The 24,162-nt window shown below is 55.2% G+C and overlaps 1 protein-coding gene across 1 annotated transcript in view; it reads left to right on the forward strand.

Annotated features, from left to right (window-relative positions):
- FBXO42 (F-box protein 42) overlaps positions 1–23,937 on the forward strand; it is a 45,690-nt gene extending 21,753 nt beyond the window's left edge. Inside the window, exons 4-10 of the mRNA XM_084220035.1 lie at positions 1,732–1,866; positions 17,971–18,124; positions 19,052–19,162; positions 19,411–19,507; positions 20,301–20,357; positions 20,812–20,928; positions 21,059–23,937. Coding sequence (XP_084076161.1) covers positions 1,732–1,866; positions 17,971–18,124; positions 19,052–19,162; positions 19,411–19,507; positions 20,301–20,357; positions 20,812–20,928; positions 21,059–22,135 — 1,748 coding nt within the window. The 3' untranslated portion in view covers positions 22,136–23,937. The remainder of the gene's footprint in view (positions 1–1,731; positions 1,867–17,970; positions 18,125–19,051; positions 19,163–19,410; positions 19,508–20,300; positions 20,358–20,811; positions 20,929–21,058) is intronic.
- The last annotated feature ends 225 nt before the right edge of the window (positions 23,938–24,162 follow it).

A 24,162-nucleotide genomic window follows, 5' to 3' on the forward strand; every position in this document is an offset into this window, starting at 1 on the left:
TTCTCACTGCCAGAGGGCAGGGCTGGATGGGATATTGGCAGGAATTGTTCCCTGTGAGGGTGGGCAGGCCCTGGCACAGGGTGGCTGCCCCTGGATCCCTGGCAGTGTCCAACACCATGGGCTGTCACCCTCCAACCCAAGAACCATGTGGGAATGGGATTTACAGCCCAGCCAGCTCCTTCCCATCTCTCCAATGGGAAGTACAACCCTTGAACTGGGATGGGTGAATTTATTTCATGTTCTCCAAGGTTCAGAAATCAATGTTCTTTGACGATGGTGAAGGGAATGTGCTTTCCATTTGATTTCCCTCCCCAGTCACCTCTGCTCTGGCTATCAGCTGCTGTGGGTGAAAATCTCTGATGGTTCATTGCTTAGGGCAGGGCAGTCAGGAGTGTGCTCAGAGCCAGAACTCTGCTCTCCCTGAGCATCAGTGTCTTCAAGCATCAGAATCACTGATTCCTTTCCAAAGATAAGCCACTTCTGCAGTGCTGAAACTCTGGGAATCACTGAATTTTGCTGGGACATAAAAAAACCCCAACTAAATCCATTGAGTGTTTCTCACCCAAAGAAATCCTAAAACCCTCAGGGACATGCACAATTTCCCTCTGATTTATTCTACACCTGATATAAACTATGTATAAACATCACAGAATATCCTGAGCTGGATCCACAAGAATCATCAGAGTCCAGAGCAGCCCCAATAATCCCACTGTACAATTCCCACAGGCTGGAATAAACTGCAGTTTTTCATTGTGCTTGCTTTTTCCTGGTTTTCCCTGTTTGTTTTTTTTTTCCCTCAAGCTGCTCTGCCTTCCTTATCTTCAGCTTTTTAAAATGACTCTAAAAAGAAGTAGGAGAGCACAATCTCAGTGATTTTGCTGTGGGGGGGTTATTCCACATGGAATTTTATGGGAAACACAGAATTCTGCCCAGACTCCAAGGCAGCAAGCCATCCCTGCTCCATCTTTCAGTTCCCTCTTGCCAGAGGTACCTGGGTGCTGCAGACCCTTCCATGGGATTTGTTTTGCTGCAGAGCTTGTTTTGGGGCCAAGAGCTCTTGGCTGTCTCTGGGTGATTGTCAAACATGGTGTTCCCTCCCTGTTCCCCATCTGGCTGCCTCATCCTTTCCTGCAGGGAGTAGAGGGAATGCCCCTGGGTGGTGCTGTGTTTTAATGGGGTTCTTTAAATGAGATGGGGTGAAATCCTGAAAAGAGAACAAAGGCCAGGGCTGGGTGCACAGAGGGGTCTGTGAGCTGTGTGATCCGGCTCGGGGCAGGTCAGTGAGCTCAGTGCCTTAATCACAGCTAAGCTCATTAATTACAGGCCTCTAAGGCAGTTTTCTCTGCACTTTGAGGAGCAGCTCTGCCTGAGGGATAATCCTCTTGGGAAGGTTCTTGCTGGAGCTTCACCCTGCTCAGGGATGCCCTGTGCTTCCTGGGAGCTGGGGCAGCCTGGCTGCTGTTCTCCAGGGAGGGACGGGCCTGATCTGAGGGTGGGACACAGGGCAGTGACAGGGGCTGTGGGGACAGCAGTGGCAGTGCTGGGGGGCACACAGCAGTGACAGGATCTGTGGTCACACAGATCAGCAGTGACAGCGCTGTGAGGACAGCAGTGACAGGGCTGTGAGGACAGCAGTGACAGTGCTGTGGGGAACAGGGTAGTGACAGGGCTGTGGGGACAGCAGTGACAGGGCTGTGGGGACAGCAGTGACAGGGCTGTGCTCTCTTGCAGGTGCGTGTTACTACGACCCCAACCAGTCCATGTACGTGTTTGGGGGCTGCACCCAGAGCAGCTGCAACGCCGCCTTCAACGACCTCTGGAGATTGGACCTCAACAGCAAGGAGTGGATCCGGCCCCTGGCCTCAGGTGAGCCCTGCAGCTCCCCCATGCCCCTCCCTCCTCCCCAGGGCTTGGGTTCCGTGATTCTGGATGTGTCTGAGCCTTATCCCACCGGGTTTGTGCTGCATCCTTGAGAAATGTTGGGTTTGTGGCAGAGTCTGAGTCCTCAGCACTGCCTTGGGGGGTTTCTGGGGAGTAGCTGGTCCCTGTCATGCAGGGTAAGGGACATTCCCTGCAGCCACCAGAGCCTGCGGGGATGAGGCTGAGAAAATCAGGATTGTTCAGCCTGGGGAAGGCTGAGAGAGTTGGGATTGTTCAGCCTGGGGAGGGCTGAGAGAGTTGGGATTGTGCAGCCTGGGGAGGGCTGAGTTGGGATTGTTCATGCTGCAGTAGGCTGAGAAGGATGTGATGATTGTTCAGCCTGGAGTAGGCTGAGAAATTTGGATTGTTCAGCCTGGAGAGGAGAAGGTTCCAGGGAGACCTCAAAGCCCCTTCCAGTGCCTAAAGGGGCTCCAGGAGAGCTGGAGAGGGGCTTTGGACAAGGGCTGGAGGGACAGGACACAGGGAATGGTTTCCCACTGCCAGAGGGCAGGGCTGGATGGGATATTGGCAGGAATTGTTCCCTGTGAGGGTGGGCAGGCCCTGGCACAGGGTGCCCAGAGCAGCTGTGGCTGCCCCTGGATCCCTGGGAGAGTCCAAGGCCAGGCTGGAGCACCCTGAGATAGTGATGGTGTCCCTGCCCATGGCAGGGGGTGGCACTGGGTGTGTTTAAGGTCCCATTCCGTGATTCCATGGTGAGAGTCATTGTCCCAAAGCTGAGATTTTCTTTGCTCATTGCAGTGGCTCCCACTCCAGGTATTTTGGGGGTGGAGCAGACAAGCCCGTGCAGGTGGGAGAGCGTGGGAAAGCAGGTTCATTCCTGCTGTCCAGGCACCCTCAGCAGGGCAGGAAAACACCACAGATGATTTCCCACACTGGTTTTTGTGCTGGAAATGTCACCCACAACAGTTTGGTTTTTTCCTTTTAATTTCTGAATTCCACCTAAATAACTTTGAGGAAAGCAGAAGAATTGGGGAAAGCTCTTGGGGCAGAGGGAGAAATCAGTGTCAGAGCAGCTTTTTGGCAGGAGGAAGGAGAAAAGGAGCTCAGCATCCACCAGCATTCCTTGTTGGGCACAGAATTCCCTGTCAGTGCCCCAGGTGTTGTGTACTGTTCAGATATTGTTTAAAGTGTTTTCTTGTCTGGCATTTGAAGTCCTCCAAAATCCAGTGTATAAGGAGACAGAGGTGGAGATGGATATAGAGGGAGATGGGAAAGCTGGGGGCGTTCACCTGGAGAAGGATCCAGGGTGACCTCAGAGCCCCTTGCAGTGCCTGAAGGGCCTCCAGGAGAGCTGGAGAGAGACTGGAGACATGTCCCAAGCGCTGGTGTCACCTGGGAATTTCCAGCTGTGAGCAGCTCCCTTGGTGCTTGGACATCCACCCACACTTCCTTGGTGTTCTGGTTTTGTGTCACACAGCCCCTGTGGGACTCTCACAGGGGAGAATTAGGGTGTTGTGGATTTAAACAGGGGGAAAACAAACCCCAGTCCTCCACACGGGCTCCTGCCATCTGTCCCGCGCTGCTGGGGCTGGAGAGGGGAGGATGCACAGCTCCTGAGCTCTGCAGAGCTCGCTCTGCCCCAGGCCATGGATTCCTGCAGCCTGGGGAGCTCTGCCCTGTCCCCAGTGCCCTGCAGAGCCCATCCCTGCCCTGTCCCCAGTGCCCTGCAGAGCCCATCCTGGAGCCCATCCCGGAGCCCATCCCGGAGCCCGTCGCGGCGCTCCCGGAGAGCGGCTCTGTGGGAATGCGTGGCGGGGCTGGGTCCCACGGGAAGATCCCCCGAGGAGATGTTCCTGCACGCTGTCATGAGCGAGATGGGATCAGCTGAAACTGGAGGCCGGGCCCGGCGAGCGCTCTGGTTCCTGCTTTTCCAAAGGGATGAGTCAGCCCCGGTGGGATCCCACAGCTCCCGCTCTTCCTTCGGGTGCCCCAACCTGGGGGTGGCACCGCCTGCCTGGGAAAGGAGAGCCTGGAGGGGGCAGAGCTTTGAAATGCTGGGATGTAAATAAGGCAGGAGAGGGCTTTTTAAAAGAAAAACCGAAGAGTTGACATTGATTGATCACCACTCATTGTGTGTGCAGGCTAATTGCTGTGGAGGAGTTCCCACACCTGCCCCACAGACTCCAGAAGTCTGGGATGAGACCCTGGCTCTTCCCCAAGGCCAGGGCTTGCTCGGAGAGGTTTCCCCACACTCCACATGTGCCCTCGTTCAGCATCTTCTCCAACGAGCCCTGGGCAGGGAATGGGAGCACAATGTCTTGGGCACAACTTCATCCCTTCCCAAGACGCTTTTCCAGGAGAAGACACCCTCCTGTTGTTGTTGTTGCTGTTTGTTCCTACCTGTTTTCATCCGGGTTTTTTGGCTCCCAGGCATGAGATGACATCAGAGCTGGATAATTCCCCTCCAGCCTGAGCTGCTTCATCTGGGAGTAAATATTTAGCCTTCAAAGAAATAATTGGCTTGGGTTTCTTTTGTCTCAGAGACGGAGGAGGGAGATAATTACTTCAAAAAACCCTAATTTTTGAGGTTTCAAAGTATTTTTTTGCTTAGATGTGAAACAATGGCTTTGACGTGTGACTGATGGGGCTGGAGCAGCACAAGAGAATTGGTGCCTGGCTCTTCTGGAGAGCTTTTGGTGGGGTTGGAAGCTCTGGAAAGGAGGGGGCAGGCAGCAGGGTCTCTATTTTCAGAAGGCGCCTCCAAGCTCTTCTCCCTGGAGCTCTCCTGGCCATTGTGGAGCTGCTCCCACCCTTCCCATCCCACGCAGGATCTGCTGGAGCAGGAGCAGGATAATTAGCAGCCCCACATGTGGGATGCTGCAGTGCTGTCCCAGGGTAGGTGGTCCCTGGCAGGTAGGGAGACCTTTTCCACGTGGGGGAGGTGCTTTCCCTGCCCTCACTTGCACAGTTAACCTGGGCAGTTGTTGGAATTTGAGCCCATCTGTGCTCAGGGCATCCTAGTGGAGGACTGGGGGTGGTTTATGCTGGAATCTGTTTATCCAGCTGGAGGCCAGGGTGAGGCCCCTCTCCTGTGAGTCCAGCTGGAGCATGCTGGTTTCAGTGGTGAGAGTCCCTGGTGCTCCCCAAAAATGGGCTGAACAGCCAGGAAAGAAACCAAACCCCAGTCGAAGCTGAGAGTTGCAGGACATTCAGTACTTGGAGGGGCTCCAAGAATGCTGGAGATGGACTTTGGACAAGGGCCTGGAATGCCAGAGGGCAGGGTCAGATGGGATATTGAGAAGGAATTGTTCCCTGTGAGGGGGATGAGGCCCTGGCACAGATTGGAAGTGTCCAGGGCCAGGCTGGACAGGGCTTGGAGCACCCTGGGACAGTGGGAGGCGTCCCTGCCCGTGGTGGGGCTGGGACTGGGTAGGCTTTAAGGCCCTTCCAACCCAGAGCATTCCGTGATTCCATGACTTCATGCAATGGGAGCTGCAGGGGGTTGTGGTGAGGCCTTTGCTGATGCCTGGATTCATCCCTGGATCTGCTGCCCTGCTGGCAAGCAGTGTTTGTGCTGCTCCCATGCAGGTCTGTGGAACCCTCCTGGCGAGCTCCCACCCTCCCTGTGCAGGGGAAGCTGCTGGAGGCTCACAGAGGAGCCCCAGGTGCTTTGGCACCATCTGAACCTCCCATCCACACGTCCTGCAGGGACAACTCACAGGTAGAATGAGGAGTGTCCCCAGGCAGGCTCCTCCGGCCCTGCCTGGGCTGCTCCAGGCTGTGTCCCTGCAGGCTTTGTCCCTCCTGGGCTCCTTGGTTCCAGTTCCTCAGAGTCCTGCACTTGGCCTCACTCGGCCAGAACCACACCAGAAAATGCCTTTTTGAATTAGGGAGCAAAGGCCAGGAGCTCTGCTCTCCCAGGGGCTCATGGCACAGAGGTGAAAAGCTTTTCCCTTTGAAACTGAGCCTGTTGTGTTTATGAAGCCAGGAATGGTGCTGGAGCAACCAGGGCTTTGCAGGGAGAGCCATTCCTGTAGGATATGCACATCCTCCTCTCACTCTGTTTTATCATCCCCGTTCTGCTGCCACCTGGGCAGGCAGGAGGGCTGGGAGGGGCCTTGGCCCTCCTGTCCCTGTGTGTTTTCCCTCTGCCAGGCCGGGATATCCCTCTGATCCCACAGGGGGTCAGGAGCCCTGAGGCTCCCCTTTCCCTGCTGCTGGGAGGAGGCTCCTGCTGCTGCTGCCTTGGGCCACCCTGCCCTGGCACAGGCACCTCCCCAGGACCTCTCTCCCTCTCTCCTGCTGTTTCCTGACCCTGCAGTCACGATGGGGAGGTGGGAAAGCTGCTCATCTTCCTCAGGATTTGGGGATCAAACCAGGCTTGGAGGCAGAGCTCCTCCATGAGGCTTTGATCCCCTCTGCCCTCAGTGTCAGTCCATGGCTGATCCCTCCCTCCTGCTCCAGCCTGGAGTTTGTGCCTAAACCTCCTGGGTGGCCTTAGCAGGACGCAGTAAAACCCCTGTGCCCGCAGCTCCTCCTGGCTCAGCTCTTCCCCCAGCCGCCTGCATGCCATGCCGGGAGTGGGAGGATCAGTTTCCCTTTGTGACTGAAGGGAAGGTGCCTTTGATGGTGTTGTGTCAACAAAAGCAACAGCCCGAAGGAGGCAGGAGAGGCTCGGCAGAGACTCCTGGTGTCAGATGTGGTCCTAGTGGAGAAACCTCCCCGTTGCTCCTGGAGCAGAGAAGTTTGGCCTTGACAAAGCTGTGCAAAAACCTTGCCCAGAGCTAAATAAAACCCAGCCTTGTTTTCATCTGCCCCTTCTAAAAAACAGCAGCAAGTTTTCAAAACAATTTTCCAAACAGTCGCTGGAGTTTCACGGTGTTGAATTCCTCAGCTGGGATCTCCTCAGCTCTGGGAGCTTTGTGGAGCTGAAGGAGACACGTGGAAGGACTGAGTGGGCTTCCTGAGGAGAGGGGTGGGGCTGGATCCCACAGGATCCCACTGGACCTCACAGGATCCCACAGGATCCAGCTGTGCACAGCCACAAACCAGAGCTACCCCAGCACTCGAGGAATAAATCCCACTGGGACAGGAAAGGGGCTGTCCAAGGGCTCAGGGGAATCTGAGGAGTAATCAGAGGTGTGGGAATGGTGGGGAGCTCCTCATGTGGGGATTTAAACCCTGTGTGACTGCAGATTGTGTTCAGGGTCGTGTTTTGCATCAGCTGTGTCCAGTCCTGGACCCCTCAGTTCAGGAGGGACCTGGAGGGGCTGGAGCGTGTCCAGGGAGGGGAACAGAGCTAAGGAAGGGTCTGGAACCCCAGGAGCAGCTGAGGGAGCTGGGAAGGGGCTCAGCCTGGAGAAAAGGAGGCTCAGGGGGGCCCTTGTGGCTCTGCACAGCTCCTGACAGGAGGGGACAGCTGGGGGGCCGGGCTCTGCTCCCAGGGAACAGGGACAGGAGGAGAGGGAACGGCCTCAGGCTGGGCCAGGGGAGGCTCAGGGTAGACATCAGCAGGAATTTCTGCATGGAAAGGGTGGTCAGGCCTTGGCAGGGGCTGCCCAGGGAGGTTTGCAGTGCCCATCCCTGGAGGTGTCCAAGGAAGGCCTGGATGTGGCACTCACTGGGCTGGGGACAAGGAGAGCATTGGGCACAGGTTGGACTCGATGGTCCTGGGGGCTTTTCCAGCCTCAAGGATTCTGGGATGCTTTTTTCTGCAAAGCAGTAACTGAGGTGCCCTGACCCCAAACTGCAGCTCTGTTCCCTTGCACTCACTTCCCTCACAGGGGATCTCTTGCTTTGGGCATTAAACCCCCCCAAAATCCTGACCTGACCAAAGCTCTGTCTGCAGTGTACCCTTGGTGTCCCCCTGGCCTCTGAGCTCCCCGTGGTGCCCCACGGCCCCATGTGACTGAGGGCAAAGCTCGGTTTTATGAAAGGCTCAGGATCACCTTGAGCCCCCCCCAGCCATATGTCCCTGTTGGCCTCCCAGGAGCCTGGGGCATCCAGGAGCTGATTCTTGGCAAGGAACAACCTCTCTAATTATGGCTGAGTGCCTGAGCCTCCAAAGTGGAGCAGGTTAATGGGCTGGATGGAAATCCCTTGTGCTGTGAGCGGTCTTGGTGAGCCTGGAAGAGAGGAAAGCTTTTTCCAGCTCTTCCTCATCTGGATGGTTTTCTCCTTGTTGCCCTTTGAGTCTGGTGGCAGTAGGGCCCGTTCCTGTCTCTGCAGAGCTGAAACATTCTGTGTTATCCTCCAAAAATCCATGGTTTTTCCACCACCACCCAAAGGCTCTTGGAAGTCCTCAAGCTCGGAGTGACTTGACACCTTTAGAAGCTCAGCTTTAAACCAGTGAGCCTCGTGCCTGGAGCTTCCCTATCCTGCCTCTGATTTCTTCCTTTTCACACACCCAGCTTCCTCCTGATCACAGGCCTAAACTCCTCCTTACACACATTAATTTCTTCCTTATCCCACCCCTCATTTCTGCTCTTATTGGAACAGAACCACGACTTTCCAGGCTCTGTCCCGTGCCCTTTGGGGCAGAGGCTGTCCCAGCACAGATTGCTTGGAATTGTTTTCTCCAGTTTAAACATATTGATTGTTTTCCTCCTTTTTTGGACTCCCACCTTTACAAGGAGGTGAGTGACCACTCCTGCCAAGCTTCTGATGAGCAAACTCTCCAGCAGCATCCCTGGATATGGAGTCTGGACTTCATTTCTGCCCTTGTAGAGGGTAGACTGGCAGCTCTAGGGTGGGAGAAGGGCTGTTCCCAGCCCCTGGATCCATCAGACGTTCATTTGTTCCTCTCTTTGCCTGGCTGGTTTTGCAGAATGTCTCTAATGTAATTTGTGGTGTTCAATATGAAATATCTCAAGGGCAAGACCCAAATCAAGTGGAGGGTTTTGTTTGGTTTTTTTTTTTCTGTGTCAGCTGCCACCTGGTTGGGAAGGTGCTGCTGGTTTCCAGGAGATTAATCCATGGTTTAGGTTTACAGCACACACCTCCTCTCCCTTTGATTTGCCAGGCTCTGTCCTCCTCCAGCTCGTGCCATTGCTGGCTGTGTTTAACCTCTGGAAGGTTTTTGTTGTCTGGATCCAAACCACATTCCAGTGGCATCCATCCTTGGATGGCCACCCTGCCGTGCCTGGCATGCACCAGTCCCAGGGACCGCGGGTACAAAACCCACAAGCAAACTGAGCGTGTGGTGAGCTGTGTGCAGGGATTTATCCCACAGGGGCCGTCCCTGAACCAGGCAGGAAAAGCCAAAAGATCCCTGTCTGGAATTCCTCCCTGCCTGGGGATCTGCTCCCTGCTAGCAAAGGGAGAGCCCGGTAGGGTGACTGGTCGGTGGGATAGGGAATGGGTGAGGATCACCCATCACCGCCAGGGGAAAACATCCCTGTGCCTCCTGCTCCGGAATCCCACATTCCTCCCTCCCCCCGACCCTACCTGGCTGCATCCTGCCCCTCCCTCCAGCTGGCAGCGCCTTATCCTTATCACTGCCGTGTTCCCACGGCTTTTCCAACGCTCCCGGTATCCGCCAAGGTCACCGAGGCTCCCGGGGAGGGGGCAAAGGCAGCTCAGCAATTCCACTGAGGTGTGCCTGGGCCTCCAGGAATGCGGTGCCCGAGGCAGCCGGGAATGGCTTTGAAGGAGCCATGGATTACCGGCCCAGGGAGGTGGGAATGTGCCCAGGAGCAGGGCTGGCTCAGTCGGGGGAGCTGCCACGGGGCTGGCACTGGGGTTTTACCCCAGAAGCCCAAAGCACTTCCCCTCTCCCATTCCATGCTCTCCGTGCACCGCAGGACTTGGAAGTTCAGCCAGGTTTTATCGGTGGGCAAAAGGTGGGGAAAAGCATTCCCTGCTGTGGGAAATGGGCTCCTCGGAGCGGGGCTGGGCTGCCCGGGTCAGCAGGGCAGGGAGGCGGCGGCACTGTGGCTCTCCCTCAGGGAATGATCCCTCAGCCTGCGGATGCCCTCCTGCCCTGCCCAGACAGCTCAGCCTGACGTGGCAGGAGTCCTGTGGGGAGGGAACAGAGCGAGCAGCTCGGAGGGAAGTGGGTGCTGGAGTGAGGATCTGGATTCCCTCTTCCCTCAGTTCCTCTGGCATCCCTCTTCTTCCCTCAGTACAAATTTGGGGTCTCACCTTGTTTTACTGGCAGAGACACCTTCCACTATCCCAGGGTGCTTCAAGCCCTGTCCAGACTGGCCCTGGACATTTCCAGGGTTGAGCAGGAATCCCTCCTAGTAGTAGTAGCAGGTACTAGTAGTAGTAGTAGTAGTAGTAGTAGTACCTGGTACTCCCTCCTCCACCTTGGAAAGCAGCACTTGGAGAACAATTTGCATTTTAATGATCCCAAAGTGCAGGACTGTCATCCCTTTAACCTAGGCAGAAGTTAGGCTGGATTTTCCAAGAGGGTTTTTTTCTATCAGGATTTTTTTTTTTTTTCCTTTTTCCTGACTTTTGGTTTGCCAGCCCTGCAGAGAATTTACTTTCTTGTGTTAGTTTGGTTGGAGCCAAGGAATTTGCAAACCGTGGCTCAGACAAAGCATCTCCAATTTATTTCCTTTTCAGGAAAAAGGCTCAAAACCCCGGAGCCACACACAGGGTTGTTGACACTGGTGGTGTCTCACATCTCATTAATGTGTTGCGCCTCAGAGGGAGCCGATCCCTCCTTCCCGAGGCGTGGGAGGCACCCAGGGGTGATGGTTTCCCTGGACACAAATTCCCTGCTCGTTTCACACACAATTATTCCGCTTTCCTGGGTCTCTGACAGGCTTTGTCTCCTGGGCAGGTACCTCCCTGTCCGTTGTGGGGTCAGTGGGATAAACCCCGCTATCCCACGGCTGCACTGTCAGCTGGGAGGGAAGGATCCTCCTGGGAAATTCGGGCAGGTTGTGCTGACATCTATCGGCAAGAGCTCCTTCCAAGCAGCCCAGCCTTTGCCTTGAGGACTCAGTCTACCAGGATTACGTGTGTAATCCTTGGGATGAAGCAGGCAGCATTCCCGGGGCAGTGTAATCCACACACAGCACCGTGTGCCTTCCAAGCCTCTCAGCATCCCTGTAGCCTGATTTTAATCTTTCCCTAAAGGATCTGCTGTAAAACTCCCTGAGAATGGGGCAGGCACGTGGAAGAATGGAGCCCTCGCTCATGCTTGAGTGCTGTCCAAAGGTGGATTTTGGTTCCTGCCATGAAATATTCAGGGAGTTTGACGTTCCGGGCTGGAATTACTGGAATGAAGGAGAAAAGTGCTTCCCTGGCGTGGAGGGAGCAAAGTTCAGGAACCGATGGGTTGAAAATGGGAGTGAAGGGGAGACAGTCAGGGAGGGGAGTGCGGAGAGCTGCACTGAATTTCTCTTCCTGTGCTGGGAATTTCAGTGGGAAGATGCTGGGGTTTCAGTGAATGACTTGTCCTTGCAGCAAATACTGGGAACAGCAAAGCCCTGGCTCTTCCCAGGCTTTTTGCACTTCCTCCCTCTGAGTGCATCCAGAAGGGTTGTGGATTCCCCGTCCCCAAAAGTGTCCAAGGCCAGGCTGGACAGGCTTAGAGCAACCTGGTCCAGTGGAAAGTGTCCCTGCCCATGGCAGGGGGTGGAATGGGATGAGCTTTAAGGTCCCTTCCATCCCAAATCATCCTGAGATTCTCTAGCTGTGCCTACAGGGTGCTCTTTAGAGGATAGTTGAGGTTTGGATCCCCGTGGTAGCTGTAACCTCACCAAATTACACAGCAGCCATTTCCTGGAACACCACTCATTTTGGGATTCTCCGAGGCTGGGGCGCCTCCCTCGCGCTGCGGGAAACGATCGGGGAGCGAAAAGTGCGGAGCTCAGCAGGGCTGGACACAGCCCCGCTGTCCCACCCCGACCTCCCCACTGCCCTGCAGGAACCCCCTCCTCAGGGCTGGGGAGCCAGAGCACAATTCCCAGCTCTTCCCTCGTCTCCTGCAGGGAACATGAGCGGAGGGAGCTGTTCAGCCCTTCTGCGAGCGCTGAGCTCTTCAATTGCACAGGAGCTGATCTGGGGAGGTGTCAGGCTGTGAAATCACCCGAGAAGTCTGCGGGGCAGCGTCACTTCAGGGGGAACAAAAACACCAGCGTGGAAGCAGGGCGAGGTGGATGCTGGGGATTCCACCCACGGAGAGAGGGAACAGCGGCTTTTGCAAGAGCAGCTCCCCGTGCGGGGCCAAATCCGCCTTTCCCAAAGGATGGTTGTGGAGGGTGACCTCACCCCGTGGAGCTCCCGGCACCTCGGGGCACTGCTGCCGGGGAGAGGGGCAGGGTGTATCCCAGTAAAGCCTCTCCTGCAGTGCAGCTGCGGGAATTGCGGCAGGAATTGCGGCGATCCCGTCCGGGGCTGTTGGGAGATAAGAGGCCGAGCCGGCGGCGTTCTGGCACGGTTATCTCGGCACTGTTTGCTCAATGCTGCATGAGGACATTTTTGCTAGGCATTAGCACAGAGTGACTCAGTAAATCCAATTGCACGGGGTTGAGAGGGCACTGCCTCTCCTTCTCCGTGGCTTTATCGCAGCGGCAGCACCTCAGAATGCCGGGGTTAAAAAAATACCCACGGGCATCTTGCAACAGTGTGGAGGTGACTGATCCTCCCCGGGGCCTCTGCCTGCACCTCCCAGGGATTGCGAGAAACCAAACTTCACTTCCATGCCGGGGTTTGACTGGGCTTGTACCACAGTCCCGAGTCTCTGCAGGGTGGAAATCCCACGCTGGGAATTCTGTCTACTTGTCAACATCAGGGGGTTGCTGACCTGCCCCCCAAAACTGCAGATAAATGATATTCCCCCGCTTCCTTCCCAAGAGGTTATTTGTGTCTGCAGAGGTTTTGTCTCTCTGCTGAGGAGGCAAATCAGCACAGATTTGTTCGGTTTTTCCTTAAGACTCCTGCAAGGCTAAATTCCTGTCTGCTTCCTAGCATGGAATTTGGGGTTTTTCTGGAAGGGAACACTAAATTGCCTGTGGTTTTGGTAAGAGAAGATGATACTTCTGTGGCTTTTAGAGGCTCTAAGGTTTAGGCAGGCCTGGTCAGAACTAGTCTAGAACGTGTTTGTAATCCCAGTGCTCTGTTTTAGACATTTTGGGATTAAAAACAGGTGAATATCAAATGCTGGATCTGAGGCAGCTGAGCAGATTGTTCAGTGGGTTTGGCTTTGGGAAGGAGTGGGTGTGCAACAGGGATGTCTGTTCTTCCCATGGGAGTGCTCCTTTGGCATCTCCCAAATCTAGTGCTAGTGCTGGGATGCTCATTCTCTTCTGGCCTCTGGACTGCTGCTCACCAGCTTGTCCTCTTCCCTTTGGGAAACCTGGCAGGGAATCTGCTGACTGCTGTGGAGAAATCCCAGCTGGCCTGGGAAGCAGAGGGATTTTTTGTTTTTCCCTTCTCTGGTTTTGCTTCCAGTTGAAGGGGAAAGATTTGGGGATTTCGTGCTGTCACACGAGTTTGGGATGGAACTCTGTGGGATGGGATGTAGTCAGGGACGTCCCTCAGCTGGAGTGGATGAGGGTTCCAGACTGGAAAGAGGGATTTGAAAATCCAGGTCCAGCCAGACTAAAAAACCAGCCCCTGGATGTGGCTCTGCTGCCTGAGCATGGAAACAGAAAGCTTGTGGTGGGCAGGGTTGGATCCGGTTTGGGATAACTCAAAGAGTGCTAAACAGGCACTATCATTCTGCCTTGGGAAGAAGTGTCCAAGGCCAGGCTGGACAGGGCTGGGAGCACCCTGGAATAGTGGAAAGTGTCCCTGCCCATGGCAGGAGGTGGAATGGGATGAACTTTAAGGTCCCTTTTAAACCCAAACCATTCCAGGATTCCTGTGAAAGGACAGCCCTGAGCCCTTCCCAGGGATGGTTTCCTGTACCTCTGGATTGCAGATTGCAGGTGGTTTTTGAAGCTGGGAGCTTGAATTCCTTTGCACCTTGAAATCCATGGGGTGCTGGAGCAGCATCCTTTAATTTCTCAGCTTTGAGATGGACACATGGCTTTGGTTATCCATGTGTTCCGTGGAAACCCAATCGACCACAATGTCAGCTGCCTGCAGGATCCACCAGGTCCAGCAAAAACAGCTCCTGGCTGCAGCTCCCCTCCCACCCTTCTCCAGATTCAAAGCTCCTCAGTACTGATCCCCTTGACACAACTCTTTCCGTTTGTTCCCTGCCCCCTGGGTCAGTGCAGACCCACTCCAGCCCCTCCTGTGGAATATTCCCCAAACCCCACTGATCAACCTGAGCTGATCCTTCCACCTGGGCAATCCCAGCAGATAACCACGGGGTGACCATTGCTGTTCCCCACTCCAGATGATTTTTGAAGTCTCTCAGGGCTGCCCCTTCCAGAGGTAAAAGGCTGGTCTGGCACTCTGTGTCCCACATGCCCTTCAAGCCAGGCTTTTCCTTTGTTCCCGTTTATCTACGCGTGTGCGGCTTCCGTGGCTTTAGAGGGCTGGATAACTGGGCTTGAAAAACTGCTTATAAGGACAGATCCAACACAGATAAAACACCCAGAGCTCGTGTCGGGAGCGATCAGAGGCTGGCATTTCTTTTCCAAACATCTCTGGAAGCCAGAGATCTTTGGTTGGTTGGTTTTTTGGCTTTGCGAGCCAGGAAAATCCATCAGCTGGGAAAAAAATAGCTCAGCCCAGCTTTTAGCTCCTCATCCCAGCCGAGAGAACAGCGTCAGCTGGGCAGGGATGGAGCCTGCTGTGCTTTGGAGGAGTGAACTGTGCTCAACCCTCACCCTGCTCCAACCTTTATCCCCAGCAAGGATAATCTGGATGTTGGGCTGAATGGTTTTAGGGAGGGATAACCTGGATACTGGGCTGTTGTGGAAGGATAAATTGGATGTTGGGCTGGATGGTGTTGTGGAAGGATAGCCTGGATTTTGGGCTGGGTGGTGTTATGGAGGGATAACCTGGCTGTTGGGCTGGGTGGTGTTGTGGAAGGATAACCTGGATTTTGGGCTGGATGGTGTTATGGAGGGATAAACTGGATGGTGTTATGCAGGGATAACCTGGATTTTGGGCTGGATGGTGTTGTGGAAGCATAACCTGGATGTTGGGCTGGATGGATCCTTCCTGGATTTTGGGCTGGGTGGTGTTGTGGAAGGATAACCTGGATGTTGGGCTGGATGGTGTTATGGAGGGATAAACTGGATGGTGTTATGCAGGGATAACCTGGATGTTGGGCTGGATGGATCCTTCCTGGATTTTGGGCTGGATGGTGTTATGCAGGGATAACCTGGCTGTTGGGCTGGGTGGTGTTGTTGAAGGATAACCTGGATGTTGGGCTGGGTGGTGTTACTGGGGTGGGCAGCTTGGGATTGCAGTGGTTCCCCAGTGGGACTGGTGGGACCCAGTGCAGTTCATTAATGAAGTCCTGATGGGTCCTCAGCCCGATCCGTGTGCTATCCCAGAGAGGATCCCGTGTGTTCCTGGGAGTCTTTGAAGGGCCGCTCCCACCTCCCACATCCTCCATAGGGCTGGACTTTGAGCAGGTCCTCGGTCCCTTTGATGTCCCTCTGTGCTGGGCTCCTCCGCATGCCTGAGTCCTGAGCTCACAGAGCTGCTGCTGCCTTCCCATTCCAGCAGCTCCCTCGGGATGTTCCTGCCCTTCCTGAGGACCATGCACCCAGCAGCTCTCCCTTGCTTTAGGGATAAACAGCATTAATTCTCCAGATTTCCACACATTCCTGCTCCAGCACAAGATCCTGGAGATGCTTGTGGTGCATCTCATTTGTGGAGAGCACCCACAGATATCCCAGTTTTGCTGCTGGAAGAGGCTTTGAGAGGCCAGCACTTCTTTGACTTGTAAAATGCAGAGTTTTCCTGCATTGCAGAATGAAACTCAGCTCATTTACATCCGTACAATGTCCAATAACAGGCAAAGCTTCCTGAAAAACCGGGGCTGGCCTCTGCTCTGGGCTGTTTGCACGGCACTGACTCACTTGGGAATTGTCTCCTTGGCTGAGGCTGGGGTTGACCTTCAGGTTACAGCAGTGGGAGGGTGACTTTCCTCACTGCTCCTTTTCTGAGCAAGGTGCCAATGTTTTTCCATCCTGGAATGACTCTAGCTGCCCCTTTTAGTTTAAAAATAACCCAATTTAACCCCAGCACCTTGTGGCATCCCTGGCGATATCACCCAGCTGGGATTCACAAACTCTGGTGCAAATATTTTATTGTGATGCCAGGCTTAGGAGAAAAACTTTCTGCACAGCCAGGGAATTATTTAGGCTGGAAATCTGCTGGTGTGGGTTAATGAATTCCACACACAGAACGAGCCAGGAAAACTGGAATTCAGGAACAAGGAGTGACCAAATGTGACCCTCACTGGCATCTCGTCCTCACGGAGACCTTGGTACAGCTCTGGCCACACATTACCTTGCATTAAGTGCTTCTGCAGACCTTTATTCCCATTTTTCCCTCATCTCCATGAGGCTGAGGGCAGCAGAACTCTCTGTCCCTGGGGAAGGGCTCAGGGATGCCGTGGCCATCTCTGCATCAGGCCAGGGGCTGATTTCTGCTGGGCTCTTCCCTCCCAGCACCTGGAACCCATCGCAATGGAATTGCTTCCCCCAGCTGCAACATCCTAAAATAGCTGCTCCGGTTTCTTTTAAAAATAGTCTGTTCTGGGTGTCATTCCCTGCTAAAATTGTGTCTCTGAACCCTGCTGGGACACGGGAGGGGCCAGGGGCCAGGTGGGAGCATCAGCTGGTTCAGAGAGGTGGCCACATGTCAGCCGTGTCCTTGAGCTGCCCTGCTTGCGGGCTCAGGGCCATGGGGCTGGGGGTGCCAGGATGAGCTGCAAGGGGTGGCTGTGGAGGTGGAGCAATGTGCCAGGTGCTGGTGACCACCGTGGGAAGGAGGATGCTTGGAGCCAGGCATGCTGCAGAGGCTTTTGCTGTTCCTGGGAAGCAGCTCAGCACTTCACACATCAGCAGGGTGCTGACACAGACACAGCTCCTCTGGCACCAGGGCCAGGCAGGGATTTTTTGCAGCAGCCGATTTCCCAACATAAATTCAAAGGAATCAAATTGTTTGATAGTTGCCCTTGCCAACAGGTTTCTTGCACTGAGGCTGCTCCTGCTCTGAGCAGGTTAAGAACCATAAAATCCTAGAATGGTTGGGGTTGGGAGGAGCTTAAAGCTCATCTAATTCCACCCTCCTTCCATGGACAGGGACATCTTCCACAGGAGTCACAGAATCCCAGAATGGTTTGGGTTGGAAGGGACCTTAAAGCTCATCCCATTCCACCCATGGGCAGGGACATCTTCCACTGGACCAGGTTGCTCCAAGTCCCATCCAGCCTGGCCTTTGACACTTCCAGGGATGGAGCAGCTGCAGCTTCTGAGGGATATGGTGGCCAGGGTCCACAGGAGCAGCTGTAGGTTGAGAGGTGAGCTCAGGAAAGCTCTCAGGATCCATGGAACTGTCTGAGCACAGCAAATCCTGACCGCACTGAGCCCAAGAGGTCACCTTGTCCTTGTGCAGGTCCTGTTCAGGAGGCCCCTGGTCCCTGCAGAGCCCTTTGAACCTCAAACAGGCCACACAAAAAGGTTTTCCATGATTTTTAGGGTAGCACTGCATCCTGCAGACTTGAGGAATGACGTAATTCACAGCCAGAGCATTCAGGGCTTCCTCTCAAACCCAGGGTTCAGTGAGTGCTGCCACTTGTGAGCCCCCCACACATCCACACCAGCCACTCCAGGTGCCTTGGAATTGTCTCCCTTCTCCCTCCCTCCTCAGGGAGAGACTTAGGAGGTATTTGGAGGTAATTATTGCTTTTATTCGGTGCTAAAGCAATAATTTGGAGGGATCGCTGGAAAACCGGCAATTTCCTGCCAGTGAGTGACAGATGTTTTGCTGTGTTTGAGATGTGCTTTCAGGCTCCTACTAATTACCATGACACAAATTGGCAGGAGTTTTCTTCCCAGGCTCCCAGCTCTAATTTTGCCTTTTTTTCTTTTTTTTTTCTTTTCTGTTATTTTCATTTTTTTGGAAAGGTGGAGTCTCCACGTTGTGACACTGAAGAAATGATGCAGAGTTTGTGTTCAAACATGGTTTTCCTAACTTCTCCTCCCTCCCTGCCAGGTTCCTACCCCTCTCCCAAGGCTGGGGCCACGCTGGTGGTCTACAAGGACTTGCTGGTGCTTTTTGGGGGGTGGACCCGGCCGAGCCCTTACCCCCTGCACCAGCCCGAGAGGTTCTTCGATGAGATCCACACGTACTCCCCCTCCAAAAACTGGTAAGAGCAGGCTTTGATCCTGGAGAAATGGCTCTGGAATGCAGCTGGAGGAATGCCTGGGAAGCTGTGCGTGGTCCTGGTTTCCCAGGTGTGTCTCTAATGCTCTTTCTGAAACAAAAAAAAGCCACACAAGCACAGCAGAGCTGAGGACAGGGTGCTGCCAAGCAGCTCGTGGGTGCTGTTGCTTCCATATGGTTCTGGACTTGTACCTAAGTATTCCAGGCTTCCTGAGCATTCCCATCCAGGTGGGAAACCTGGGTGTTTTACATGCCTTATCACTTTGGCTGGGAGCACTGAGGTGTTTCTGAGATAAGCCTGAAGTGCTGGAGGTCTTGTTTTCAGTGATGATCCAAAACTCAGCTCCCTCGGGGAGATGTGATAAATCAGATTTCTCCATCATTTCAACCTCTGCCTTTATACCTCTGGGACTGGAGCATCCAGCAGTGTCCATGGAGCTGGCAGGAATTTTCCTTCTCCCTTTAAATGCCATTTGGCTGATTTTAGACCCAGCTTTCTCACTGATGGTGTGTGTGAGAAGAAAAATGCTGTATCAAAGAGAAGGTTCCTGCTCCTCTTGCACTGAGAACTTTTCATCCTCCAAAGTATCAATTATCCAGTGCACTTTGGGCAGTGTCATTACAACTCTGTAATTAAGATTTCCAATTCTCTTGGAAAGAATTTGAGGCAGACTTAATTGGAAGGGGAGATGTTCCCAACTTGGCCATGAGACTTGGTCATGCCTTAAAAATGTTTAGCACATTGGGATTTCTAATTAGTTTAGTTGCTATTTGGATATTTGGAGGTTTTTCCTGTGGTTTTCCTCCATTACATGTTCTTGAGGACTTTGCAGGCCACTGGGATTTTTCATTTGGCCTTTCATCCAACATTTTCCTTCACTGTGTCATGTGTTCCTGCCTCTCTTCCCAGGTGGAACTGCATCATGACCACCCACGGCCCCCCTCCCATGGCAGGACACTCCTCCTGTGTCATCAAAGACAAAATGATCGTTTTTGGGGGCTCCCTTGGATCCCGGCAGATGTAAGTTTGGGGTCAGGGTGTCTGACAAGTGCCCCTGTGAGCCACGGGGGGTTTGGAATGGTCTTGGGGTCACCCATGAGGAATTTCCTGCAGGATTTTGGGGTCTGCTTGCTGACACCCTTCACCTCTCGCAGCAAATCCCAAGGCTCCAGCCTGCAAAAATCCCAACTCTGCTGTAAAACCCAGCCCTGAACCCGAGTTCCACGTCCCTGGTTGTATCCTCAGCCCATGTTGTCTCATCCCTGCAGGAGCAACGACGTCTGGGTGCTCGATCTGGAGCAGTGGGCTTGGTCCAAGCCCAGCATCTCGGGGCCCAGCCCTCACCCACGTGGGGGCCAGTCCCAGGTGAGCTCAGCCAGAAGGAAGCCAGGCACAGCCTCGCTCCCCGCTCCACAGCTTCATTCATTCCCTCCCAAGTTATCTGTGGGGCCCTTGCCCGCCAGGCCCTCTCCCCCAGTGACTCAGAGCTGTAATGAACACATCCCTGCTTTACCCCACTCATGCCCCGTGGCACCTCAGATCAGTGGAGAGGCAGCACAGCCTGGTTTGGCTCCAGGCCCTTGTGTCTGCTCCGCTCTCCCGATCCTGGGATTGACTCGGGATTGCTCTCGCTCCGAGCACAGCTCCAGCAGCACCTGCCGGGGCAGGGAGCTCGTGGCTGTCCCCTGGCCTGAGGCAGCTGTCCCCATCTGGGATGGTCAGTGATCCCCAGAGTGTGGCTGGTCCCAGCAGGGCTCAGATGGCTCATGCTGGAATGTGCCTTCCATGCCCTGGGAGGGGAGCCCACAGGGATCCCTCATCCAGCAGCAGCACTCATCAGACACTGCTGCCAGCACCTGCCCTCCCAAACAATCCTTCAACCTTCCCCTCCTTTGCAGAGGGGTGTCGGAGCCCTGGAGCTTTGGGAAGGGTAATTGCCCTCCTCAGAAAGAGGAACTGGTTTGGGACAAGGGATGGGATGAGCCCTGCATCCCGCTCTGTCCTGGGCCTGGCAAAACCAGCTCCATCCCAGCTCCACTCCTCATCCCGGGCGCACAGACCCCAGCAACGCCCATGCAGTGAGAACCTGCCTCTGTCTGCCCTTGGAGGCCTGGCCAAAAATCCTTCCCGGGCTGAAACTCTCTTTTGTCCCCTCCAGATCGTGATAGACAACGAAACCATTTTGATCCTGGGAGGCTGCGGGGGTCCCAATGCAGTGAGTACCTGGGGGAGCAGGGACATCACCATTCTCCTGGCACCTGGGGGCTGGATTTGGGATGGGGGGACTCTGCACGTTGGTGGCATTTTATTCCTCAAGTCTGGGCACCCAACTGGTAGATTTTCCAGAGAACCTGTTTAGCTGTTGCTGGAGCTGCTTTAATTAATAAAAATCACCCCAGGCACTCTCTGAACAGCTCCCTGGGTTCACTGAGGCTTGTCCGGATGAGCCCTGACTTTGTACTGGGATAGCAGATGGCAATGAAGGGATTTATCCCTGGCAATAGTGGGGTGTAGTCACTCATGGGTCATTAGCTCCTGCTCTAGGTCAGCATCATCTGTCTGCAGCAGCAAAGCACTGCTCCCACCATGGCCCTGATGGGCTGAGCCCAGCAGTAAACTGGGCTAAAACCCAGCCTGGGCTCCTGAATGTGTGACCCTTCCCTCCCCAGCTGTTCAAAGACGCCTGGTTGCTGCACATGCAGGCCAACCCCTGGACGTGGCAGCCTCTCAAGGTGGAGAACGAGGACCACGGAGCCCCGGAGCTGTGGTGCCATCCTGCCTGCAGGGTACGGACACGGGGGGTCCCTGCGCCCTCACACACACCCCTCCCTCTTTATTCCCTGCCCAAAATGCTCCATAACTGCTTCTCCCCAGCCCCAAGGCTCCTCCTGATGTCTGTTCCCTGCTCTCACACAGGTGGGACAGTGCGTCGTGGTCTTCAGCCAAGCTCCGAGCGGGAGAGCCCCGCTAAGCCCCAGCCTCAACTCCCGCCCGTCTCCCATCAGCGCCACGCCGCCCGCCCTGGTGCCCGAGACGCGGGAATTCCGCTCCCAGTCTCCCGTCAGGAACACGGACGAGGCTCCCTGCGTCAACGGCCGCTGGGGCACCCTGCGGCCCCGCAGGCAGACGCCGTCGGGCTCGCGGGAGGGCAGCCTGTCCCCGGCCAGAGGGGACAGTTCCCCGGTGCTCAACGGCGGTACCATGTCACCTGGAGCAGCGCCGCCCGGCGGGGCCTCCCTGGACAGCCCCGTGCAAGCCCTGTCCCCCAGCACCCCCTCGGCCGCCGAGGGATTCGACCTCAAGGTGGGGCCGGCCCTGGCGCCGCGCCGGGGCTCGCTGCCGGAGCAGAGGGATCTGCGCCTGGCCTCCGTGGAGCTGGCCTGGGAGCAGAAGCCCACGTCCCTCCTGTGCCAGCTGGACGGCGCGGAGGGCAGGACAGCGGGCACGCGGAACCCCCCGGAGCACACCAACGGCATCCACACCCCGCCCCACGCCGCCCTGCCCGGGGCCGTGTCCCCCGGCGCGCTCCGCCGCAGCCTCGAGGCCGTCAAAGCCCTCTCCTCCAAAGCCACCTCGGCCTCGGCCGCGCTGAGCCCTCCCCTGGCCTCGTCCCCGGGGTCCCCGGGCGCCGAGCCGGGCTCCGTGCGGCCGAGTGGCACCCAGGGCGAGGGGCACTCGCTGCCCCCCATCGCCCGGCGCCTCGGGCACCACCCGCCGCAGTCGCTGAACGTGGGCAAGCCGCTGTACCAGAGCATGAACTGCAAGCCCATGCAGATGTACGTGCTGGACATTAAGGACACCAAGGAGCAGGGACGAGTCAAGTGGAAAGTGTTCAACAGCAGCTCCGTGGTGGGGCCGCCCGAGACCAGTTTACACACGGTGGTGCAAGGCCGAGGGGAGCTGATCATATTCGGTGGCCTGATGGACAAGAAACAAAACGTCAAATATTACCCCAAAACAAATGCCTTGTACTTTGTGCGAGCAAAAAGATAATGCGGCCCCCGCCCGCCGCCCGTCCTTCCATCCCTGCGGCTCTTCCTCCTCCTTCCCCAGCCCCTTCCCGACACGCAGGCGTTCAAACTGTGAATTAGGGAGCAGGAAACCAATAAAAGTCCAAGCAAACCCTCCAGCACTGCCCCGGCAGTTCCCAGTGAGACCCCAGGCGAGTGAGTCGTGTTTACAGGCGGGGAAGGACCCGAGGATCCGAGGATTCGGGGTGAGCAGCCAGGGAATTCCTCTGCTGCAGCCAGGATCCTCCTGGGTTTATTCTCTAAGTGTTTGTGAGTCTCGGTCTCTCCGAAATTCCTCATGGGTTGTGAATAGAAGTGGTTTTATAGGAATAACCCAAATTGCAGCAGGCAGGAGGCTGTTAGCTTGATTAATTCCATGCTCGACTCCGTCAGGAAAACAGCAATATTCCTCTGGGAATCTCCCAGCGCTGCCAACCTTTGCTCGACACAAACACGATGCCTTTTTATTTTGCCTCTCACCTGCCGCCCTCGTCTCTGTCCTCCAGGCAGGACCAAAAGAAGGAGGAAAGGACATTTTTTTGTGTCAAAATGCCAAAAATCTTGATTGTTAGCATCCCTCCTCCTCCTGCCCTGCTGGATCAGACTTGGGGATCAGCTCTGATCCCCTCTGACTAGCAAAAGTACTCTGAAAATCCCATTATTCCCCAGACAGAGATATTTGGCTGCCAATTCTCTTCTAGACTTCAAGGTTTCATTTCATTCAACGGCCCAAACCCATTAAAGGCCGAAGCAGCCCCTTGGAGCCCAGGAGCAGGGTGGGTTTTCCAGGGAAGAGGACAGATACTGGTAAATGTGAGGGCAGCCTCGATGCAGTAACTTCACCTCATCTTTGCACGTGCCTCCTTCCGCAAAGATTAAATCCAAATCCGAAGGGATTGAACCTGTGCGTCCTTCTGGGACAACCCCTCCTTCCCTGTCCCCTCCAAGGGGGGGAAACGGGGCAGATTCTGCCAGGTTTTGGTCAACAACCTCCAGCACCCTAAAACCAGGGAGCCCTCCCCAAGCCGGCAGCGCCATGACGTGGTCCCTTCTTCCTGAAATTTTTCTTCTCCATTCCCACTGAGCTTTCTGCCGGTCGGAGCCTTAAATCCCATCCCAGCCGCGTGGGGATGGGGAGGGATTTGCTTCACCCGCGGCGTTTCCACCTCTGTAAATAAACCCCTCATCGAATCCCACCTCTCCTGTACATCCCAGAACAATTTGATTTGTCCTAAGGGAAAGCAAAATGCAATTTCTCCCCCTCCAAAAAATCTCCAGACCTCAGGAGCACCTTGGGTGAGCTGTGGAATTTTGGAATTTTCCTTCTCCGCGCGTGGCCGTGGGGTGGGGAAGGCGGTCGAGGCTTCGCCATCGATCCCCACATCCCCTTTGCATGTTTTTTGTCATCCATCCCCAAAAAAGAGTCAAAGCCGGGGATGGATGGCGCCTTGATGTCCTTCTCCCTGCAGAGCATCCCTCCAGGGGTGCCCTCCCAGTTTACATCCTGCCCCGCTCCCAGGGTTCCCCTCCCGGGGTTCCCCGCCGGGAAATGCATGTTCTGTGCCCTTCAGAGAGATTCAGCCCAAATCTGGGCCCCTGTCCCCAAATCCCACGGGAGCTGCTGGTGCTGTCAGCGAGGTGTCCCCCCCACCCACCGCGACTCAGGTGTCCCCCCCGTCACTCCCGGGCCGAGCGCAGCAATGGGAAGCAATTCCGGTGATATTTAAAATCTTGTGTACATTTTGGGGGGGTTCATGGGGGTCCCTCCCCCCCTTCCCGACGAATTTTTAGTGGTTTAACAAATAAAAAGGAAAAGAAATGGATGGTTGGTGCTTTTGGGGAGGGGTGGGAGTGACTTGGAGGGGAATTTCTTGTTGTGCTGCCGTAAGTTTGGGGGTGAAAGGGGCGATTTGGGGTCTTTGTGTAAGAGAAGGGAAATATTTGTACAGGGGATGTTGGAGCAGTGGAGGGAGGCAAAGGGGGACACAGAGAATTTGGGACACTGAAGTT

The sequence above is a fragment of the Fringilla coelebs genome (genome assembly GCF_963513975.1).
Source record: "Fringilla coelebs genome assembly, chromosome: 22".
NCBI classification, from domain to species: Eukaryota; Metazoa; Chordata; class Aves; order Passeriformes; family Fringillidae; genus Fringilla; species Fringilla coelebs.